We start from the raw sequence: 23,740 nt of genomic DNA, 5'->3' as shown, positions 1-23,740 counted from the left end.
TGATCATTATGTGTATCTAAATTGTACCAATAAACTTAATAATAGTAATAATAAAATAAAACAAATTTTTAAAAGACCAAAGGAAAAAAATCTATGTTAAATATCAAGTTGCACTTTACCTTTTAACAACCAGCGTAGAAAACACACACACACACACACACACACACACACACACACACACACACACACAGAGTTCCTAGTGATCAGAAAAGAAAAACCATTTGGACTTCATCAGGAAACTAAGTGTTGCTATTCTGGGGTTCATGCTATTAGTAAACACTTACAGAAGAGTTTCATGTGCAGAATGCAGAGCTCCGACCCAAGGGACACCTTCCCACTCCTCTCTCGCTTCGGCATCCTCATTTCAGACCACCTAAAGCAGAGAAAAATGTGCTCTTAGCACTGTCCTGTGCTCCTTTTGTATGTCTCAAGGCATGGGCCAGTGTCACGGGCTTTCCTTTGGCTTTAATTGAGTTGAGATTGTGCTGTGCAGAGTAGCTCTTAGATTTGCAAGTTATCAGGCCAGAGTAGGAATCTTGAAAAAGATCAGAAATCTAGGCTGTTCCTAGGCTCTATGGGTGTACATTTCTTTTTCCATAAAGTACCTTGGGCCCCATATCTGGCTCATCTGTACTAGGTTGGGGTACTTTTTAAATAGAGGATCTTTGGAGAAGGTTCACTCAAAGGATTAGTAGATGACATGGCCATGTGTTAAATTTAGATTCCTTCTTGTCCTCTAAAAGTGGGACATGGAGGTAGGAGTTACCTAAACTTATAGGGTTCGGGGACTAAAATGAGGTACAAATACTGAGGTGGTGCACTGGGGCTCCCAAGCTCCATTCTAAAGTTGTAGCAGGAATATAGATTTCATCCTGAAAAAGGAAGGACCAGTGTGGAGATTCACACCTTCCACATGCCTGTCAAAGCTGCCCAGGGGCTGGGGATTTAGCTCAGCGGCAAAGCGCCTGCCTGGCAAGCGCAACGTCGTGAGTTCGGTTCCTGGTACCGGAGAAAAACCAAAAAAAACAAACAAACAAAAAAGCTTCCCATTCTTACCTCCCTTGTCTGTCCTCATAACACTTGGGATTTCTCAGGGGATAGACCAGAACTCTCTAGAATTTGAGAGTACGGGAGAAAAAAGACAAGGAAATTTGCTATGTTGCAGTTTTATAATAGATGGTGTATGATGAAAACACAAAATTAGTCTCTTCTCTCAGGAATTTATGAGTTCACTGAATATTTCCTGGAAGTTCATGGGTTGCTTTTGTTTTTAAACATACATATATGTATCCTGATCGTACACTGCATATTCATAGAAGCATGTGTTTTAGAATGCATTGTTACTGAAGAAAGCAGTATTTTGAGGTGAGGTGGCCCTGTACTCTATAGTTGGTATGGAATAGTATGTCTGGATTCTTGACCAAAAATTATCATTTGAAAAATCACAGACAGTGTCTGCGTTGACATCACTTGCTCTTATCCTAGCTATGCTGGTTTAACTCCAAACACAAGTTTTGCTACTTTACAAAAAAAAAAACAAAAAACAAAAAACAAAACATGGAGTCTGGGCCCTTATGTGATCAGAATGACTGTACTCAATTCTATTTGGAATGTTATTCGTGATTACTGTAAGCAATAACTTGATTCTTACTTGTGCTTATTCTTTTTGAAAGTGTTAGAGAGGAAGATATCCACCAGACAAAGTAGAGAGGAGCTGATAAGAAGGGGCGTGATTAAGGAATTGCCTGATCAAGGTGAGGAAATTAATCATAATTTAAAATAATTTGATCCTTCACTTCCTGGCTGTTCTTTCCTTTCCTTTTGAAATTTAAAGCAGTTATGGTCTTTGTCAGACAAAGCGGCAAGTAATACACTCTGAGAATCTTGCTTTAATTTGGATGGCTTTGTGGGTGGCAGAGAATCCAAGTTGTCACAGAAAACAAATCCAGTGACTTTTCTGGTGAATCCTTCACCATAGATCACTCTAAATGCAAACCTCTATGCAGGTACCTCAGTGGCTAGATACAGATAAAGATACAAAGCTTGCATAACATCTTCTCTTCTCTGTTCTTAAGCTTTAATCTTTCCATTCAAGTTAAACTCAATTGTTTGAGTAAATACAATTTTATCTTATTCATGCCTTATCTGTTTCTTAAGACTATCAGTAAAGGGATGACAAACTCACCTCTTGTCCTCTGTAATATACTCAAATGTAGAAACAGTAAGGTATGAATGGGCACATGAGTCTGCTTTCTTCTTTCTCTCAAGTAATTTTTTCTAGTATTTTCTCTTTCTTTTTCTCTGAATCTAGTTTCCTCTCACTTTGTCACTAACAAGGATTAGTTCCAAGTATTTTTTCTTTCCTCTAATCTTTCCTTTTTCCTTTAACCTCTCAAAGGGGAAAATCTTGCTCAGAAAAGACAAGGCTAGATTGAAACCAGGACTGGCCCTCAAAAAACACACCAGCATTGTTATTTCTCCAAATAAATAATAATGATTATCTTTAACTACTGTTAAAGCTGAAGGAATTTGCTGTAATGTTGATTTATCTCGTCTTCCTCTTAAGTGTATTGGAGGAAAGTAGTATTATTAAAACTTTATGAGAACAATTAAAATGCTATTAATTTGGAATTGATATAATAGTACTTCTCTTTTTCTGATATATGTTCTTTGGAAAGAATGTAATATTTTTTGGCATTTGCTATTTATAAATTGAAATGACATGCTTTTTCCAATATCTAAATAATTCCAAATGCTTGTGAAATGCCTTAATATTTTACTCCTACCTCAGAAAAAGTGGCTGTGGATCTCAAGAAAATATAGTAATGCTATTTTTCTAGCTATTTTACTTTAATTTCTGACCTGTCAGACTTTTCTTATTCCACTTTGTAAGTGAACTTTATGTCTTGTCCAATTTTCTGTTTCCTTGAACCTATTTATTTCCTGTCTGGAGCTTTTTAAAATAAAAAAATGCACATCCTTAACCTTTTTAATTTGAAGGTAAGCATGCCAATACCAGAATTCATTTCAGGCCCAGCCTGTCTGGAAGCAGTAGAGAAATTACATAGCCACTGGCAACTGGACACTAAATCATCAGTTTTATGGAGTGCCCAGTGCATTTATTTGATATCTTGTATTTGAAGATATTTCCAATAAAGAAAAAAAGCAAAACTTTACCATTTAAAAATAGATTTAAAGATAGAGACTGGTGGCCTGTTTTTTTTTTTCCTAATTAAAAGTTACAAGTGGAAAATTATTTTACTTTTTCTGAAAATAACAATGGTCAGTTTTTTAAAAATACTTAATGTCAGTTGGCTTTTATTTTGCTTAATCTGTTGAACTATGTGGCTAACATATACTTGTTTCTTAGAAATCTGACTGTCTTTGACATTTTTGTTTATCTTTTGCAGCTGAACGTTAGAAGTTTGAAAACATAAAAGAACACATCAATTTTTAACCTAAACATGATAGAAAGGCTTAATGTTTGGGAAGTCCTAGTCCATTTTCTTGTACCTTTTGCATGATCCCCATATAGAACTACAAAAATTACGTAACATTTCCAAGACCCTGAGGGAACCTATTGTAAATAACATCCTCGCTTCCAGCCAAGGGCTGGAGAAGTAGATTTCTGTCAATTTCCCAAAAACAAATTACCTTGAGAATTCCAGTGGGAGAGACCGGGAGCTGCCATTCTGGTGACAGCCTTCTCTCTTCTGCCAGTGCAGCTTTCTTCTTAGTGCTGATCTCTTTGACCTTGCAGGGCTCTTGACAGTGCTTGTCAGGTGTGCCCTTTTTCATGGGTCAGACAGAATTTTTAAATCCACCCAGGTTTTGACCTCAACCCATCCTATCCCATACTATCACTCTCAGCCGTTATTCGTATTTTATTCAGATTGTCTTTTTCATACCAAGTTCTAACTTCAGTCCAGTATCCCAGCCATTGATCTGTCCTGAGAAGATGACCCATAGTCCACTCCAAGTTCAGTTCTTATCTCTGGCTCTTTCCTTCCATCTTTGCTCTCCACTTTTAACATGTGGGCATGCAGGTGTTGTGGCCTACCTGCCATGCTCCTGCCTTGTTCTCTCATGGGGTAGTTTAACCTTTGTACTGAGTCCCTTACCTCTGAACCAGACATGATTTTCTCCTCATAGTTGCCCCTTCTTTAATTCCTTCCCCTACCCTCCCCCCCGTTTAGCAGAAGTAAGCTGTTTTAAACACTCTTGTATGTATTTGTGTGTACTTTCTTTTGCTTTTTAGTTTAACCCTGCAGTAATTTGAGTTCCTGTTCTTTGCATAGGCGTGTGCGCCTGGGCCTCTTCCTGCAACCCATACCAAGCTCAGCGTCTTCTGTGCTCTTTGCTTACATATGCACTATGTCAGGACTTAACCTACTTCAATTCTGAGACAGTTTTCTTAACACACAGTATTAGAAAACCTTTTCAATAGTAAACTAATTAATTAATACCTTCAGTTTTTCTCTGTTTCTTTCTTGAATTCTATATTTATTACAGACGTGTCTATTTTTTCTAGTTATATTTATATGCTTTAGTTTTCTCTCATGCTTCAAAGCATCTTTCCACATTTTTGACTATTGCTATCATAGATAATACGATTTCTTCTTGTGACCTAACTATTTTTCTGTCTTTCTTTTTTTAAGAAATTAGTTATTTAAACAACTAAAGAGTTTAAATAGAACTGCTGAAAATTGAATTAATTTGTCTTTAATGTGACTTAAACATATATTTATTTCCAACTAAAATAAAATAAACAATGTAAGTTTTATTTGTGCTAACAAAAAGTGAGGATTTTTATACAAAGAATGGATTTATGATCTTTATATCATTTTTATTTTATCTGGGTATATTGTGTCTTCTCCATTTTTTTATATCTAACTGCTGGGGATAGAATAATTCTTACCTTAATTTTGTTGAAATAGTTAAGATTAAGATTAAGGCAATGTTATTGCCTGCAACCGTTATCTGTTTTAATTTTATGTAGAAATTAGAGTATAAATCCTTAGATGTCATATGACTGAGCAACAATTTTGCTTTCATTTCAGCATGACACAATTCCATGATATTTATTTTGCTCATTAAAATTTCCTGCCTGCTTTTGTCCAGAAGGCCAATGAAGTTTATTGCTGAACCAAATCAATGAAAATTTGGAACATGCTCTGTGTTTTCTAATGATTGCCAAAATAAGATTAATCAAAAATTGCTTAGAAGCAGCTCTAATTGTGCATTTCTTCAAGTCTGCTCAATCAGTACTTCAATTAATTAACTGGACTTTTACAGAAACAGCACAGCCTCTTACACTTTTCTACAGATGAACTTAAGGGTAATCTTTTCACACATGACTGAATTAAGTTTCTGCGAAACCTCTTTCACTTTAAAAACCCTCAGAAAATACAAAATGTCAGAGATTAAAATAATTTATGTCATATAATATATTAGAAATTTTGTTTTCAAGTTATGATTTTTAAAAATTCCTCTGTAATTACTTTTTGTGTTTTTTTCTCCTAGTCTTCTTAGTTATTATTATGCTGTCTGAACGACCTTTTAGTTTGTTATATATTAACAATAACTTGAGTACATTTTAACTTTTCTATAAATAAGGATATAAAAATAAAATTAACCTTGGTGCCATCTATTCTCTGGACACAGAGTAGCAATTATACCTGTGTAAAGTTACTGTGTCATATATAATGATATATTCTGAAGACAGTGGTGCTTGGAAATTTTCTTATTGTCCCACTAAGTGTTTGTATGTGTAATTGCATTTCATGTTATTTGTGTACCTTGTGCTTTTGGTGCATGTTAAAATGTTTATTCCGTTTTGCAGGTTATTCCTTTCACCATTCAGTTTCTGGATAACAAAAACAAACACCAAAGTATTGACTTCAACAAAATCTTAGCCCCGGAACAGAGAGACTCTGCCTCCCTGGGGACCCCAGAATTAGGCTAACTGTTTTTACTGTCTTGAAATGGGATGAGGATTTTTTTTTTCCTCCGTAGTTGCTATTCCCAAAATTAAGGATTTTCTAGCTTTTGCTTTGAAATAAATTATTTAGTAAGACGTGGTGATTTGACTCCCAGGGATAGAAGCACAAATCCAGATCTTGTAATCATAGTGTCCGGGAAACCGGTTTTTAAGAACGCCATCAAATTAGACATCTAGGTGTTTCTTTCCCATTTTAGATGGAGATGTAACAGTTAACTTTGAAAATTCAAACGGGCACATGATACCCATCGGAGAGGAATCTACCCAAGAGGAGAATGTAGGGAAGTCTGAAGAAGGTAATGGCTCTGTATCTGAGAAAACACCACCTCGGGAGGAAAAGGCAGAAGATAAGAAAGGTAAAATAAAGAGAAACCCACATTATTTCCTTTAGTGCAGCTCAGCATTGAGAAGCAGGTCTTAGGCTCCAAACAGTGGCTCTAAAACCAGTAGTTTGCAAGGAGAGAACTAATAACCAGGGAAAAGATAAGAAATGATCTCCTCAGATAGACGCGTCCATTTTATAAGCATGTCACTTGAGTTTTTGCTGTTACAGAGGGCTGATGAAGGGTAATCATGGGACAGTGGACTCTTCAAGCGTTTGAGATGTCTGGGACTATTCTCCTTTTCTGAGGAGCTTTTTGTTGGGATCCTAAACATGAGAAGATTAAACGTCTTTCTCAGCAGGTTCGACTGGCTCCTGGGAGCAGCTCAACACAGAGTAGTACATACCAAAGCCTACGAGGCTCTCAGGCTAGCACCCTCTCTATCGCAGTGAAACTTGGCCGTCAGCATCCACACACCCAATACTGTAGATTCTAGACGTTTATTTCTAAGAGAGACCCAGAAACACTTCCCAATGGCAGCGATTTGATTGTTCCACCCTCTGTTCTGTGATTTGTCTGTGCTGTTGGAAATTTCAACATGTGCCAGGGTCGATTATACCACTCCCCTAAAGGCTTCTTTAGAGACTTTGGTTTCTGGAGTGAATGTGCTGTGGTAGATTCAGGTACTTGCAAAATGTATGTCTGTCCAAGACCCCCAGAACTTCACTCATGGAAACCTTGAACTAAAATCTGTAGAGGTTTTCCTGGGACTTTCTAGATGACCCCATGCTACACTGAAAGGAATCCTGAGGGAAAAGGCTATTTCCTGTTGTGTTAGGTCAGTCTGAGTTGGATAGAAAAAGTTTGTCAGATGCTCTTTGGGTTTTGTAGGTATTTTGATAACTTTAGAAACTGCAAAAGTGAACTTTTCTTCCTCTGTTCTTAACCTAAATCCTCCAAAGACAAAGAAAACTAAAGAGCTTTATTAGATCTGATAACTTAAAATTATCTTCTCTAGAAGTCCACAACCATGTACTTATTTGCATATAAATTAGCTTCAATAGTTTTAGAAGCCTATGTTAATGATCTATTAAAAATGTTTTATTTTGTTTTCTTTTATTATTAAACACAGTATTCATGGAACATTAGTAACTAACTAACATTAGGGTTAGTCTTGTTCCACTGAAGAATACTAGTTAAGCTGATGAACACTCATTATGAAATATTAACATTGTCTCAATAATATTTCTGGACTACACAGAGAAAGTAGACTTAAATCTTAAAGGGATTCAGTTCAGATTAATGTAAATGGTAATGTTTTTTGTTTTTTAAGTCTAACTGTCCTATATCACCAAATTGTTAAATTTCAGGTCCATCTGTGGTTGATCCTTGGTCTGTGTGGGTGTCATTGTCAGTCACTGACTGTCCAGATTTCAAAGGAAGTATTTCCTTTATCAACCTGACAAAAAGCTGCTGACAGGTTTATGTTAGTTAAACCAGTAGGCCATTACCTTGTAAAAAGATGATAGATCGTATAGACCCATAAATGGTTGACAGATATTTTTGTCTTGTTATTCTTCACCTCAGATTAGTAGAGGTCATTCTTTGTGATCAAACAAGGTCCAAGATAGCATCTTGCTTGGCTGTCCACTGGAGGAGGAGATGGAGATGCCTTAGGTGCTGGTGCCTAATAAGGCAGGATGGCTTGTGCATGTTGCACGGACAGAGCCCACACAGAACCATACTGATAATGAAGAGAAGTATGAGGCATGCAAGCCCATCTCCTGAGACTAAAAAGAGTGTCACTCATAACTCAGATTATAGAATTATGCTAAGTATAAATGCCTTATGAGCAAGGATGAAGACTCATTTTTTTTTTTATTCTTTTTAAAATATGGTACTTGAATCTTTTTTTTTTTTTTTTTTTTGGTTTGAAGACTCATTTTTTAGAAAGCTACCATTTAATTCTGAAAATCAGCCTGATTCACTCCTATTCCTCTTTTAGTCTCAGTCTTCGTGTGAGCTCACTATCATGCAAACCCACCATGCCATGTCCTTAATTCACCCTCTGTTTGGGGGTGCAGCACTGCATTTCCTCCTGCACAAAGCCGACTTACTTAAGAGCGGTATTTCATTTATTAGTTGGATATTTTGCAAAACCACAACATGTGCCTTTAACATCCTAGGCCCTCATAATGTCTCTGCGTAAGACAGTAGCGCAGTATTTTAATAGTGGAAACATCAGTGTTGAAGAAAGCAAAACACAGTGGCAGACGGTATCCTTCACACTCGTTCTGTGGGTAGATTTTGCCCAGGGTGCTGGGTCTTTCTGGGGTTCCTTAAGGCACCTGATTCCATAATTGGTACAGTGGTTTGAGGCTTCCTTCTCCTAATACTGGAGATTTCCTCCTTAAGGTTCTTGGGGCTCATAGTCTCCCACTATTCTTTCTCTGTAAATGTCCTTAAATCTATTAGAGGCTGAAAAACTGACCTGCAATCTGTTAAATATAGCACGGTATTAAGTGTGAGAAATTTGAGTTATTTGACATTATTTCTATTGAGCTCCTTTGAAGGGCTTTCAATGGAATAACACTGATGAATAACTATTTGTTCCCCAAGTGATGATGGAGGTCTACCATGAATGAGATTCTAGCGGGGCTGAGGGGTGTCAGGAAAAGAACGGAGAATGAAAAACAGCCTTTGTCCTTAAGCAGATCATGCTAGGAGGAGAGAAGATCACAGCCATGCAATCACAGTGCAAATGCCAAGTACTGTGGAAGGCCTGAGTTCAGCTGGCCAGGAGAGCTTGCTCAGAGGCCAGAGTTGTTTCTGAGAGTAAAATCTTTCTAAATTAAGACATGAAGGAGGCAGTATGCTTAAGGAGAGGAACTGGGCCCAAAATGCATGCTAGGGCAGTTGCAGGACACATGCAGCTCTCATGTCCTCTGAGCACTGTTGGGCTCACCCCTTTATATGGTGGAAGGAATCAAGCCTGAAAGTCCAGTAGATTGTCTTCTGGACTGTGTTGTTTCGAAGCCTCATGTCCTTATGAAGGCAGAAGGAAGAGGCAGCTCTTCAGTAACCTCCTTCACTCCTTCAGTTTATGTCATGTCTTCAGATCATAGTCATGGGAAAAAGTTATTGCCTCTCACACCCCACATATCACTAAAGAGTGTTTTCTACAGACTGTGTGAGTAGTTGCCAGGCAGTCAGTCACTTTCAGTGCATGCACATGACTTGTACAGCATAGTGCTTGATGGGATGTAAAATTTCAGACAAAAGAGGTTTCTCATTTAATGAGAAAATATACTAGTTGCGTACTCACACATGTGTGCACACATGCACGCAAATGCACAAACACCACCAAGGTCTCCTCAGAATGGCACCATAACTGGTAGAATCCAAAGAGCAGAGGGAGGTGGCCTGTGCTCTCCAACGAGCCAGCAGAGTCCATGTACAGTGTGTTCACTGTCGCCCCCATGGGGACTTCCATTCCAACAGTCACGGAGGGAACCATCTCTTCTGTCCCAGACCCAAAAGCTGAGTTCCTTAGGATTTTATGTCATTTATTTTGTTTTTATGTGTTTGTGGTGCTAGGGATCGAATGCAGGGAGGGCCTTGTGTGTGCTAAGTGTGTGCTTTACCAATGAGATACATCCTCAACCTATGTTTGTATAGTTTTAGAATTTAAAACCTTAAGCAGAAAGCAAAGAAGTCCCGCTGTCATGAAGGGGAAAGTTGAGACATGGGCTTTCAATATGGAGAAATTATGATGCTAAAGGCCTCAAACCACTTTGCTTTCCCTTGGACAAAATGATTGGGCTGAGTCTCCATGCAAGGTAATGCACAAGAGGCTAAAGTTACAGAGACAGACTTAAAATGGTAGGCTTCCTCCTATGCAAAGAGACCGGCAAGTCAATGTATGTTTTATATTTTATGTTGAAATTTAATGTTCTAGCTGTGTGTCAATTTGCATCATTCTTGATCCTCTAATGGACTTTGGTGATGACTTGCCGCTGGTTCACATGAAGCAGGTTAGGAGACTACTGTTGTAGTATGAACACTAAGTGGCTTAGTGCAGGAGAGAAGATGCATAAAGAGAAAGGCAAAAGTACAACGTGGCCTCTGATGAGTGTTGAAAAAGTATCTCATGCAAAAAGACTGAATAGGGATGGGGAGAGAGGTCAGTTTGGGCTATAGTGACTTGGGAGGGTTTCATGGCTGAGAAACTATGTTTTATTTATTAGCTGCTCTAATTTAAACCATTAGCATGGTCAACATATTTGTGTGTGGGGGGGGTTGATTAGCAAATGGGTTAGAAAAAGAGAAGTCCTCCTTTTACACATACTAGGATAAGAAACAAGAAAATGACAATAAAATACGATGCTTGCCAATTTTAAAACCCTTTTTCTGGTCATTTAAACATGGGAAGATATATCCAATTAAGGCTAAGCCTGGTCCTAACACTGTCTTATGTTTTTGTATTGTGCTCCATTTTTAAAGGAATGCTGCTTAGCTCTTTGAAACAGACCATTTTTTTGTTTATTATAATTTCAGTCATGAGTAGAAAAAATACAGATGTGAATGTATGAATGACCCTCGATGTCTCCACTTTCTTTAATGAGCAGTGAATTACTCTATCTCGTCCAGTTACACAACACCTGTGGAGGCTTCTGTGCTTTGGTACACAGTTTTGACTATGCTTCCTGGCCTTTGTCTTTTCAAAATCACTATTTGCATTACATTATAAAACAAAGCAAATCTTTCTGGGGTTCTGTACCTTGAAGTGTGGCACTCAATTGAAAGGGCAGAGGAAGTTCCTGTGGAGCAGGAAGCTTCCCTGGCGTGCTGGGAGAGCGGGCGAACATTTACAGTAGGAAGCAGCTCATTGCGCTGGCCGCTGCGCCTCGTGTCGGAGATGGCGCCCGTGCCTCCTGTAGCTTAGGACACCACTGATTTTGACCACACTGAGATGAAACACAAATCCCTTTCAAGCTGATTGGGCTTGAGTTCTGGGAGGTAAGTGTGAGTCTGTCAATGCCATGGCTCAGTCCTCACGCCCATGGTGGTGTGTGTGACACACTCGTGTCATTCTTGAGCACCCTACAGTTTTGCTAAATTATTAAATTTGTTCTAATTAGCACTCAGTGCCCATGCCATCACCTGGCAACTGCAGGTGTGAGGCTGGACCCAAGGCCCCAGACTTGTGGGCCTTTCCTCATTCTTAGTATAACATCTTCAGAGTCACTTGTGTTACTTTTCTTTAAACAAGGGAATGATTGATGGACCCAGAGAATACACTTGAGTTTGTCGTTTCCTTTTCCTGGTGCAAAAGTCCATCTGGTTTCCAAGGGCCAAGCAGCCGCGTGTGTGTAACCCTGTTGTCACGTGTTGCTCCTGCCATTTCTGTGGTGTGTGTCTATCGGTCTGCTCTGTTCACTTTCTCATTTGTAGAGAACACTGAAAACCACTCTGAAACACCGGCAGCTCCTGCTCTACTTTCTCCTGCTCCTCCTAAGCCTAAACCCAAACCTAAACCCAAAAAATCACCCGTGACTCCCAAAGGGGCCGCTGCTGGGCCCAGCCACAAAGGTGACGAAGTGCCTCCCATTAAAAAAAATGCCAAGGCTCCCGGTAAGCAGGTCCCCGTCCCTCCGCCCAAGCCAACAAGCCGAAACACGACCCAAGAGGCTGGTGAGTACACCCCCCAGTGCACGGGGGCTGAGTCCAGGGGGCTCAGCTCCGGGAGGGGACTGACTGTTCTTTGAGGCATGGAGGATTTTGGGTGACTTAGGGTGCAACACCAATGGATTCAGCTTTGACCCGAAGAGAACTACTCTGCTGTAAAGAAAGTTAATGTGAGTCCTTCATAGGAAAATGGATGCACCTCGAGACCATAATGTTAAGTTAAATAAATCAGACACACAAGCTTAAAAGTCACATAGTTTCTCTTATGTGAGAAACCCAAAGTATAAATAAATGAAAGAGCAAAGTAAAAGATAGATAATAGGAAAGAAGGGGATCTTTTGCAAATGGGAAGGGGACCAAGAGATGGAGGGAGGAAGCAGGAAGGGATTTAAAAGGAATTAATAAGTGTTAAGTATGTGTCCCAGCTCCCTATGATGGATACAATCACTATGTATTGGAAGCCTATACTAGTAAAAATAAAGGTTAAAAAACAGAAGAATGACAGGAGATTCCTTTGTAGCTATCTACTGAAGGAAAGTCAGCTGGTTGCTTAGTTCATCTTGTTAGGTTGTGGGTAAATATGGCTCGTTCATCTTGGTATCTGCTCTTAACACAAGGGACCCAGTTCAAAGATACGGGGTATAGCATGCCTGATGAAGGGTGATGATCTGATATAACATTATTTAAATACTGATGGATCTTCTGCCTGCTAGAGTTTGTGGGTGGCTTTTTCAATTGGATTTTCATTCAAAATATCTTAGATTCATATGCAAAAATGATACATCTTTGACATCTTTACTGGCTTATCGTGTGTTAAATCTTTAGCATCTCCTCCAGTCAAAGCAGTCCCAGTGGAGTTGAAAGTTATATGCTCATTACTCCCTCTGCTGCATCCCTTTCAGTAGATTTCAGTTTGTTCTAAGGCAAAGCGTCCTTGAGTGGTGAGGTTCCAAGTTTCTACTACAAATCACCAGTAGGATGTCTGGCTTTCCTGTTGTATTTAACTTTATGTATTGGTCATCTATCATTCCTTTCCAATTGGATATGCTTAATGCAAAATGGCGCCCCTGTTCTTATAGTGAAGTGGGGAATAGAGATGCCTATGATGTCATCTAGCCTTTAAAGGAGCACTAATCAAATCCACATACTCAGTGGATTTTCACTGTAAACATGCATAAATATGCATGTGTACTATAACAAGTCTTATTTTCCTTAAAATTAGCAGCAGCTTTCTAGCAATTGCTTACCAGGGTTTTCCTTGGTGCTTATACCCATAATACTCAGAGAATGATTTAGTTGATAGTGTAACAGCTCTCTGAAGGCAAATAGATCCCTCTCCCTGCAATCTTTTCATCCTGCTTTTGACCTTTAGGTCTGAGTCTCTTCTATTCAGCTTTAAAATGGAATGTCTCAGAATGATGTGCCAGCAGTCCCTGGGGACCATTTCCTTAAGTACTGGCTCCCTCCTGCCTCAGTGTCTCAGCTTGTTGTCTGTGTGTGTCCCCCAGACCACCTGGCCAAGTCCAGGAGCAACACCTGGGATGAAGCTGCCACTGAGCTACTTCCTAAAGGAAAGCCCTGACTATGAGTCTGCCCTTGGGAACTGAGATCCTGTCTTGCACAAGCGTCCCACTTTACCTTTCCCCACATGCTGAGGGCTCACTACAGCCTCAGCTAGGATTCTCAGAAGAAGCTGGCGAGGAATGTAAGGGCAGGGGACAGCTTTCACGACAGATTTTTTTAATTATCTCCAGATACTTTATTTGCGTGTTTAGAGACTCTTCATGTCATTCATAGACTCTTGATGTTCATAAGAGAATAGTGGTCATTTTATCCATTGTCTGACATATAAGAGGGTTGGGCATTTATACAAGTAAGAGTATGACTGTTCCAAAGCTGTCACAGATAATCAGGGGTTGCATTAAAAATACCAAAAAGGCCACTGTGCATGAATCCCTTTATCGTGGGGTATAGCTCAGTGGCACAGTGCCTTCCTGCCAGTCATGAAGTCCTGAGTTTGATTCTGGGCACCAAAAGAAAAGAGAGAAAGAATCCTTTTGTCCAATATGGATAATACTCCTCAGAGCCCAGCTGATGCTCCCTGTGTATCCATTTAGAATTTTCTGCATGGTACTTTTATGTTTTTTGAATAATGTTGACCTCCTAGAAAAGTTAGTTCAAATTCTTGGTTTTCAGTCAGATGTTTTAAGTTCTTAAACCAGATAACCTGTCATTCAGCAGCTTTCCCAGGGAGGTGAGGGTAAGTCTCCCTTATTTTTTTTTTTTTCATTCTCACTATTACACATTATTAACCACAAAAGTTCTTAACTGAGAGGTGGCATTTTTTTAAGTGAAGGTTGATTTCAGCCAAGTCCTGTCATTTTAGAATATAATTAGAGAAAAATATAATATGGCTTGAATTTGTGCTCCAGGCATTGAAAAAATTACCATTTTCCTTAAAAGACTGCCTCAGGTTAAACTTTCTACTTTTTGATGGAAAGAAAAGATTTTTCCCCCCAAAAAAAATTAAAATTTATGTGTTGAAGACATTCTGTTTAATTTACTGAAGAAAATAATTGGCCATATTTAGGCACCTAATCCCTAGCATCTTTGTGACAAAAAAAAAAAAATTAAACTTAGAAAGTGTTTAAATTGGAAGAGTATGCTTAGTGAATTCCACTTGTATACAAGTAAAGGTTGTTAACTATGAAGATATAGTAACAAGTCAAGAAGCTGGGGGTGGGGTCTGCTACTTTTATATCTAAATTACAAAGATCCCAAAGCAAGCCATTTGTATTAAGCCTAGATCTTGGCACTAACTGACATTGGCTTTTCTGCATACCAAATTCATGAAGTCTTGCATTTCATTGTCTAGTTTTGTATTTGTTCTCCATCTCTTGACTCTCCCAGTTGACTTCGGTATACTGAGGTAAGTTACTGTAACATCTGTGTGCAATGCAGTTTGGTTCTACTATACTAACAAGATATTTTTCTAATAGTCTGTGAGAGGGGCTGGGGATTTAGCTCAGCGGCAAAAGCGCCTGCCTGGCAAGCGCAAGGTCGTGAGTTCGGTTCCTGGTACTGGAGAAAAAAAAAAAAAAATTAATAGTCTGTGAGAGTTTAGCCCTCTTACCCCTGTGAAAAGAAGGAATGTGCAGCATTATAAGGGAAGAAACAACTCAAAGAAGTTGTAGTTCATAAAGGCCGTGGAACAATACAGTATTCTCACAGGAGATTGAGTACGTGTCCTAAGATGGCAAAAAGAAGAGGACAGTTAACTTTGTGTTCCTGAAAATAGTTTGGTTGGAGCCAGCCCTGTCCACCGTAGGCAGGTGCACCATGGCAGTCCACCAGAGAGCATATAAGTCATAAGGAAGATGAGACTTGCCAAAGTGCAGGCAGAAGTTCTGTCCTTCTGAATTATTCAGACAACACCAATATAAATATTTTTTGGAATAAAACCAATTTCCCTGCCTTTTGACCTTTAGAAGGTGGCCTGCCTCTCCTACACAACCACGTATTATCACGTATCACTTCCTCAGTGGAAAGCAGTACAGGTGACGGGCAGGCTTCCTTCTCTGGAGTTATGGGGACAGCTGGTTTGGAGTAGACTCTTCTAGCAGTGGGATGAGAGTATCTGATTTTGACCCAGAAAGAAACTGGGGGTATATACCCAGGCTTCTTATAAATATGAGCCACCTCCCCATTCCCAGAAATATGTCACGGAACACATAAAATTTCTGAGGAGCCCAATTGTGTACTGTACCCAGCTCATTGCTGGTGGTGGTCCTCTCCACACTATCATATCTCTGGAGCCTACAAGAACTTTTTCAGGTGACATAGAGCTGAGGATTTCCCCTCTCGCTGGTCCAGCCAAAACTAGAGGAAGATAACAGGCCCTTGTTTCTTAGTTCGGCCCTTTGTGTCACTTCCTCCCTCCTAGAGTAGAGGCGTGGAGGGGGCAGAAAACAAGACTATTACCACTATTAGCCAATTTTCTTACATTTATCCAGTAAATTTTAAAGGGGGCGTTTTAAATGTCAGTGCCAATTGCAACTTGGTCACTTTATTTTAAAAGCATTCTGTTCTTCAGTTTTTAATGCAAAATCTCTCCATTTTTAGCTGGTTCTTCTCATTCCAAAAAACCAATGGGCTCCAAAGCATCAGCTTCACCGTCTACTTCATCCACCTCTTCACGTCCCAAAGCTTCGAAAGAGACAGTTGCTAGCAAGACAGGGACAGTGGGGACCACAAAGGGCAAGAAGAAACCTGGCAAGCAACCAACAACGTCTCGCCTGTCCTCAGACACCGTGACCTCCAGGGCATCTGATCTCAAAGGAGAGCCTTCGGAGGCCGGAGTGGAGAGTCCTCAGCCTGAGCAGACTGTCCCCGGGACCGAGGAGCAGAGTGCAGGCAAAGCCAAATCCACTGTCCCTCCACCTTCTGTGGCTGCACTACCTTCCCCCGCTGCCCCTCCTCTGCTCCTTGAGGATCCGTGCATTGTGGCTGTAGACACTCCCGTGGTCCTGGTCAGCAATGGAGCTGACCTGCCCGTCTCTGCCTTAGACCCAGGTCAGCTCCTTTGGACTGAAGAGCCAACCAACAGGACCAACCTCCACTCAGGCACTGGCTTAAATGTTAGCAGAGAACAAGCTAAATGGTGAGTCGGGGTGCAGACCCCATGTTCCCCTCTGAGTTCTAAAGCTCACTGAAGTATTCTGTTAGAGTGAAGGAACCTGGTTTGCTTTTCTTTGTCATGCAATCGGCACACATACTGGAGTCCAACCCCTGGCTTGGTGGAGCCCTGCCCTGGGAATGCCGTGGGCTGTGGAGGAAATAACGCTGACAAATGCCACTTCAGATCTGTTTTTTTGAAGGACGTGGAGAGCCTGTGTCAGCACAGTTTGGCAGTCTTTTTTCTTGTCCCTAGGCAGTTTATTTCTCTTCCCTTATAGTACTTATTTTAAATCTCTACTGCCTGGGCCCAGGTTGCTCACCCACTCCTGCCCACCTTCATTTCAGCATGTTACTTTTACGTTCCAAGAAAATTAAGACCTTCAGGAAAAATTTTAAATTCTGACTCCTTCTCATCCAGCTACAGTGTGGCCCCCTTTTTTGCTCTCTTAATTCTCGACCAGCTGAAATTTCATCTCTGTGGATCCTTCCAATGTTTCTGGACAGAACTGACTGTTACATCTACTATACTCAGAAAGCCTCTCTTCTCCTGTGTGTGGACAGAACTAACCAGCATGTCTCATTTACCTCTGTGACCTCAGCAGCCATAAGAGCACTCCGTGGATATGCATTAAATTGTTGAATAAAAATTTAAAAAGCAATCTAAGGAGGTTATCAGGAAATAACCGAGAGTAGGTTGTTAGCCTACTCCAGTATGGTGGAAGCAGTGTTAAAGATAGCCCTGATGCTAGATTTTATGAACAGATGGTAACAGAAGATAAAAGGCCATGTCAAGTGGTCTCAGTTTTGATGAAGAAGGTATCCAAACAGAGTGGACCAAGGAACTTGATGTCCCCTTGGGTTAGTGGCTCCACACTCACCTACTTGCTCATTTCAGAAACCCAGAGTCATCCTTCAGTCCATATTCTCCTTCATTCCCTCTATCTAGTCACTCTCAAAGTCCTGTGAATATTCTGCTCAAAGGTAGGTGAGCCCTCCTGTTCCACAAGGATGAAAGGAGGGTTCTTAGACTACAGTAGGTCCAGTTCCATCTAGGAAAAGCTGGGAACTCTTACATCCACTCTCTTCTCTCCTTATTCTGAAAGTAAAACCTATATTCAACCCTTAAATGTTTTAATAGGCTCTCTCTCAAAATTTGTGTCATGTTATAATTTTTTTTAAAGTACATTCATTAGTTTTAATGGTTTTAAATCAAGACACTAAAATACTAACTTTAATTAAATTGCTGAAAACTTTCATTTATTGAGTACTTACTAATGTCAGGAACTAAGCACTATACACTTGCTATCATTTAATTTACACAAATTTTTCCTGAGGTGTCCCGGTTTTATAGATAAGAAAACAGGTACTGAAAGACGTAAAATAGTTTTGCCCCATTAACATTAGCAAAGTTAATATTACCTAGTTACCACTGGCAAACCTAAGTGGAAACATAGCACTATACAAAGAATTCCAGACTTTGAATAATTTCATAAATTTTCCAAACAGAGTTACTTTTACTTCTACTGCTATTTCTTTTCTAACAGTTTACTTCTTTAATTTTGTCATTTTGAGCAGTGTCATTTGCAGGCAAGCCAAGGAAAGTTAAATGTTCAATTACAATTACTTATGTCTCTGACATTTTTACTAAAAGATACAGGGAAAAGAAGATATTGAAATGAATAGTCTGCCTTGTACTGCTGTAACAGAATACCTGGAATAGGGTAATTGATTATGAAGAGAAATTTATCAAATTACAGTTCTGGAGGCCAGGAAGTCCAAGGTCAAGGCTTCAGCTGTTGGCCAGGGCCGTCTCATCATGTCGGCACACGGCAGATGTGGGAGGCCCAAGAGCATGAGAGGTGACCCCTCTCTTGCAGTTCCTCTGTGTAATGCCATTAACTTGTTCACTAGTGCTTCGCCCTCATGATCCAAACACCTTCCTTTAGCCCTCACTTCTCGACAGTGTTACACTGGCAATTCAGTTTTCAAGACTTGACTTCTGGGAGACACGTTCAAACTATAACAGTGTTCTTAATTCTTCTAGCACATAGCAAATGTCTTCCTTGGTTTATAGTAAGTATTTTTCAGTGTTACAACTACTTCCAACCTTAAAACTGGACATTCCATCTTGCAACATACATCTTTGGCTTCCTTCTCTGTGCTGGGCAATATACTAAGCACCAAAGAAACAAAAGTGAGCCAGGTGGACTAGTTCATAGTAGCTTTAAAAAAAAAACAAACAAACTATTGACCAATATGCCCAGGAGGTATAGATGTTTCAGACAACATCTGAAATTTTGGAAATAGATTGTGTGTATAAGTTCATCATTCAGTGTAATAAAGAACTAGGTGCAGTATGTAAAATGCTTCCTTAGATAGTCTTAAGCATACAGAAAGCCCATCTCCAAAGATGACCTGACCCTACCCAGTATGTTTCCCTAACCCCTAAGAGAGTGCACTTTATTGTACTAAGCACTGCATGCATGCGGGGCACCTAACAGTTTAGCCAGAGTGAGTGAAAAAGTGTCACACAAAGGAGTAGCATCAGTTTTCCATTTCTACTGGCAGTGGAATCAGAGGAAGCCAGCTTAGGACATTTTGAGATATTCCAGAGATTTAAAATAGACTTTTCTAACAGTCAGGGAAACTCTAATGCTTTCCTAGAAGAAATCATAAAGATTGTCTTTTCTCTATATTCTTCAGAATTAAACATTTAAACTATAATTCATTCTACTGGGGTGGTTAGTGTTTGCTGCTGAATTAATGAACTTGGAGTTACTAGTCTTTCTAATTTTCTTCCAAATTCTTTCTTCCTTTTCAAGGGAATGTTTGAATTAGAATTTTTGGCTCTTACTTACTTACTTTACTTAGAACTCTCCAGGAGTTATATTTAGTCACCCAATGTGTGAAGAAGCTGTCATTTTATGAAAAGTCTTCTGTTTGTAATACAAATATCAAAACTTTAAAGAGGGCAAGTGACTGTGTATAAAAATATCTCCCTCTGTTCCCATATTACAGGGTGCTAACTACTCAGGAGGTTTCTATTCGTTGCCACCTTTATCAACACGTATGTCTCATATATGTGAGACTGAAACTAATCAGCCCATTTGAGGCCGTGTCTCCGGTAACTTGTTGAGCCCATGAGATGCACTGTTGTTCAGTGTGCATGGGAACTCTAGGATGAAAAACAGGAACAAAAACATGAGTTCATACATACTAATTTAGAATATTTAATATTGAAGTATAACATAGCATTAATAAAATTTCTAGTAAGTATAAAAGAAAATGTAACAATACATAGACTAAGAGTCTTCTGTGTGGGTTCTAGGCTGGACTTGCTGCCTTTGTTGGGTAGGTCACTGATGGTCTTCTCTGGCTCCATACGTAGTGCAGGACATTGCAAGTATATGTGGGACTCTTTGCAAACTGTAAAATGTTACAAAATATAAGTAGTGAGATTATAATAAATCAGTAACATAATATATTTGTGAACAGTGACACAAACAACAAGCCTTAACTCTGAGGTATCTTTTGTTCTGCTGTTTGCAGAAGTAATTCTTGATTGGCGTATCTTTTAAACACACTGTGATCAGTCTTTTCAAACAAGTGTGGCTTCCAGTGGCAAGAAAGTGAAAATTCAGACCATGGAAGTGTTTTTGCATAAAAATAAGTCTTCTTTAAGATAAGATTTCCCACTATAGTAGGCAACATAATGGTTTCTCAAAATATTAAACAGAATCTCACCCTATGACTCTGGAATTTCCATTCTTAATATACTACCAAGAGAATTGAAAAGAGGCAATGAATTAATATATTAGTGTTCATAGCACTTATAATAGCCAAAAGGTGGAGACAGCCCAAATATCCATTGACTGATGGATGGATCAGCAAAATATGGATCTTGCCAAGCTTTGAAGAAGGAGGAAACTCCAACACATGCATGACATGAATGAACCTTAGTGACATTGTACTCAATAAAATAAGTCAAACACAAAGGGACAAACATTGCATGGCTTCACTTATATAAGGTACCTAAAATAGACTCATAGAGACAAAAAGTAGAATGATGGCCCCCAAAGGCACTCAGGAGCATGGGGAATTATTGTTAGACGGGGACAGAGATAAGTTCTGGAAATAGTCGGTTACACAAGGTCATTGTACCTGATTACCGCTGACCTGTACATTTGGAAATGGTCATAATGGCTGATGGTAACTTTTATGCTGTGTATATTTTACACAGTAAAAAAGGAAACGCCTTATGTCCTTCTGGGAACAAGTCTTCAGGCGCTTGGGTTTTGCTAAGTGAGAAAGAATATGGGAGCCCTTAGCCATATAACCACACAGTAGAATTTGGAATACTTCATATTCTGATGAAGTTTACCTGTGTTCAAAGCACATGTTTTTTTGTTTTGTCTTTGTTAGTGAGGACAACAGACATGTTTTCCACAAAGTTATTCTTTCTGAAGAGTGACATCCAAATGTGGATACTTCGTTCATATCAGAAAGCATTTGGGGAGATGATTACATTGTTTTTGATGTAAAAGGGTTGGCCTCAAACTTGGGACGATCCTCCTGCCTCAGCCTCCCAAGCCCTGGGATTATAGGCATGTGCCAACACACCTGCCTGATGTGAAAGATTTTTGATGTCAAGTATATTTTTTATTCTAATCTTTGGAAGTTTATATGCTTTGTATATGAGAGTAACTGCTTAAACCAGAGACCCTTACCTATGTAGATAACAGAAAACTATTGTGTCCCTGTACATCACCTTTCTTCCCAAGAGTTTATTTAACTTCTACACTTCCTATTTCATGTTAGTACTATAAACCAGTGAGAAACAGTTTTACAAATGAGAGAACAGAAACATAGAAAGGATAAGTGATATTTGACCATTGCCACACTGGCTGGGATAAAAGTGCTACTTATCCATATATTAATGACAGACGAGGCCCTGCTGTATGCCAGTGCACTGTGGTGCTATGAGGCAAGGCAGTCTGAGTCCCACTTGATGCACTTGTGTGGCTTACGATGTCACAGTATTGAGGAGCAGTCAGGTGCAGTGAGCTAAGAACTCCAACCACGTTGTCTTCAGATCATCTTGGGAACAGACAGGCTGGGTGAGGAACTCAACCGAAGGCCCAGGAGAAATTTCTGAAACAGTTTTACCAGATTTATTTACTAAATATATTAGACACCACCTAGTGTGGCCTTTCCATTTTACAGAAGAAGAATGTTCAACTTTGAGAATGAAGTAACAGCACAGCCTTTCCACTTCAGTGATGTTAACTGACCTAGGTTTGGTCTCTGCTTTCCCAGCCCGAGGATGCCTTTGACACTGAGTTCCTTTCATGCTGTTGATGTCCTCAAGGGTTCCTCCAAGCCTTCCATCAACACTGTGTTTTTCTTGTCTTAACAGTTTTCCAACCAAAGATGAGCTGGAGAAGGCCACCTCTCAGCTGCTGACCCCAGGGCTGATGGGAGAATCTTCGGAGTCCTTCAGTGCCCCGGAGGATGAAGGCAGCAGGGAGTACCAGGCCAATGACTCTGACTCAGATGGGCCCATCTTGTACACCGACGATGACGAGGAAGAAGATGACGAGGACGGCAGTGGAGAGAGTAAGACCCCTTTCAAGAAGTAGGCAGGTGGACAGAAGCAGCTGCGTGTTGTAAAGCCAAGAGCCTCACCAGCCACCTGATGTTTTTCCTTCTCTCATCTTTCCTTCTCACATGAGAAATGTGTTTATCTTAAAGTTTAGTTTGAAAGGAGAGAACAGGTCTTTCCAGAAGATAAGCCCACAGGGATGGGTCAGGCCTTCGTGGAGGAAGCAGCTGTGCCTATTTGTATTTGTACAGGGAATGAGAGCTTTCTAATGAGAGCAGCCTCTCTCCGAGACCAAAGTGGTCCTGCCAGCCCGGACCTGTTGTCAAAGAAAGAGTGTCAAACAGGAGCCGCTGACTTCACTCATCAGAGAGTTGGAGGACAGCACTCACTTTTGTACCACAGTTTAAAGAGAAAAGAAACGAATGTTCAGGAATGACGAATACCTTTCCTTTTTAATTTTTAAATTTTTAAAACTTCTGTTACTACACATTCACAGTACACAATGATTGCATTCATTGCAGAGGTTTGGTGCATGAACATAGCACATCTCGGTCCTTTCTTACCTTTCACCTCTCTCATTTTTTACCAGCATCACATTCATTCATTCATCTTTCAAGTCCTTATAAAGTTAATTATCCTACATACAGATTAACAGCCGTAGTGATGGCCCAAAAGACATATAAAATGTATAATACAGTTATACTAAATTAAGGTACACTTTCGGATACATTATCCATGCTGGATTATAATAACCATTTTCTCTCTTTTTCCTTATTGTCTGTCTTTTTTTTGCACTTTATTTATATATTGATCTCTCATATAAGAGAAGCTATGCAATGTTTAAGCTTATGTGTCTGATTTACTTAACATGATGGTCTCAAGGTGCATCCGTTTTCCTACAAATGACTCAGGCAGAACAGCAGTACAATTTCCTTAGTACCAAATTTACCACAATTTCCTTATCTATTCATCTGTTGATGGACCTATAGGCTTCTTCCAAGATTTAGCTATTAAGAATTATGCTACAGTGGTTTGTGTGCATCACTGTGGTATGATAACTTTAACTCTTTGGGGAAGGTGCCTAGGAGGGGAATAGCTGAGTCAAATGGAATTCCTACTTGTAGTTTTTTGAGGAATTTCCTTATTGATTCCTATAGTAGTTGTACCAGTTTACTTTCCCACCAACAATGGAGAAGGGCTCCTTTTCCCCCATAGCATCTCCAGCATTTGTTATTGGTTGATTCATTGATGGTAGCCATTCTTTCTGGAGTGAGACGGAATCTCAGTTGACAGATACCTTTTTAGCATTAAAATCAGTCATTGATTCACAGAAGGTAGAATAGCATACCTTCTAGGAAGGAACGGCACTAAAGTGGGGCAGAGTTCATCATTTATGCATAACTTGGAGAGTTAGAGTGTGCCATTACGCTTTAACAACTTGTGAGCAAA

General features: G+C 39.7%; 1 protein-coding gene across 1 annotated transcript in view; it reads left to right on the top strand.

The window, feature by feature from the left end:
* Window positions 1–23,740, top strand: part of Phactr2 (phosphatase and actin regulator 2) — a gene marked incomplete at its 5' end in the record, with an annotated part of 83,134 nt that overhangs the window by 24,457 nt on the left and 34,937 nt on the right. The window contains 5 exon segments of the mRNA XM_013516614.1: window positions 1,674–1,754; window positions 6,199–6,357; window positions 11,779–12,018; window positions 16,135–16,672; window positions 22,106–22,305. Of these exon segments, the coding sequence (XP_013372068.1) occupies window positions 1,674–1,754; window positions 6,199–6,357; window positions 11,779–12,018; window positions 16,135–16,672; window positions 22,106–22,305 (1,218 nt within the window).

The sequence above is a fragment of the Chinchilla lanigera genome, unplaced genomic scaffold (assembly GCF_000276665.1).
Source record: "Chinchilla lanigera isolate Chin_1 unplaced genomic scaffold, ChiLan1.0 scaffold00035, whole genome shotgun sequence".
Lineage (NCBI taxonomy): Eukaryota > Metazoa > Chordata > Mammalia > Rodentia > Chinchillidae > Chinchilla > Chinchilla lanigera.
The sequence above is the reverse complement of the archived record's forward strand: the minus strand, read 5'-3'. Positions and strand labels throughout refer to the sequence as shown.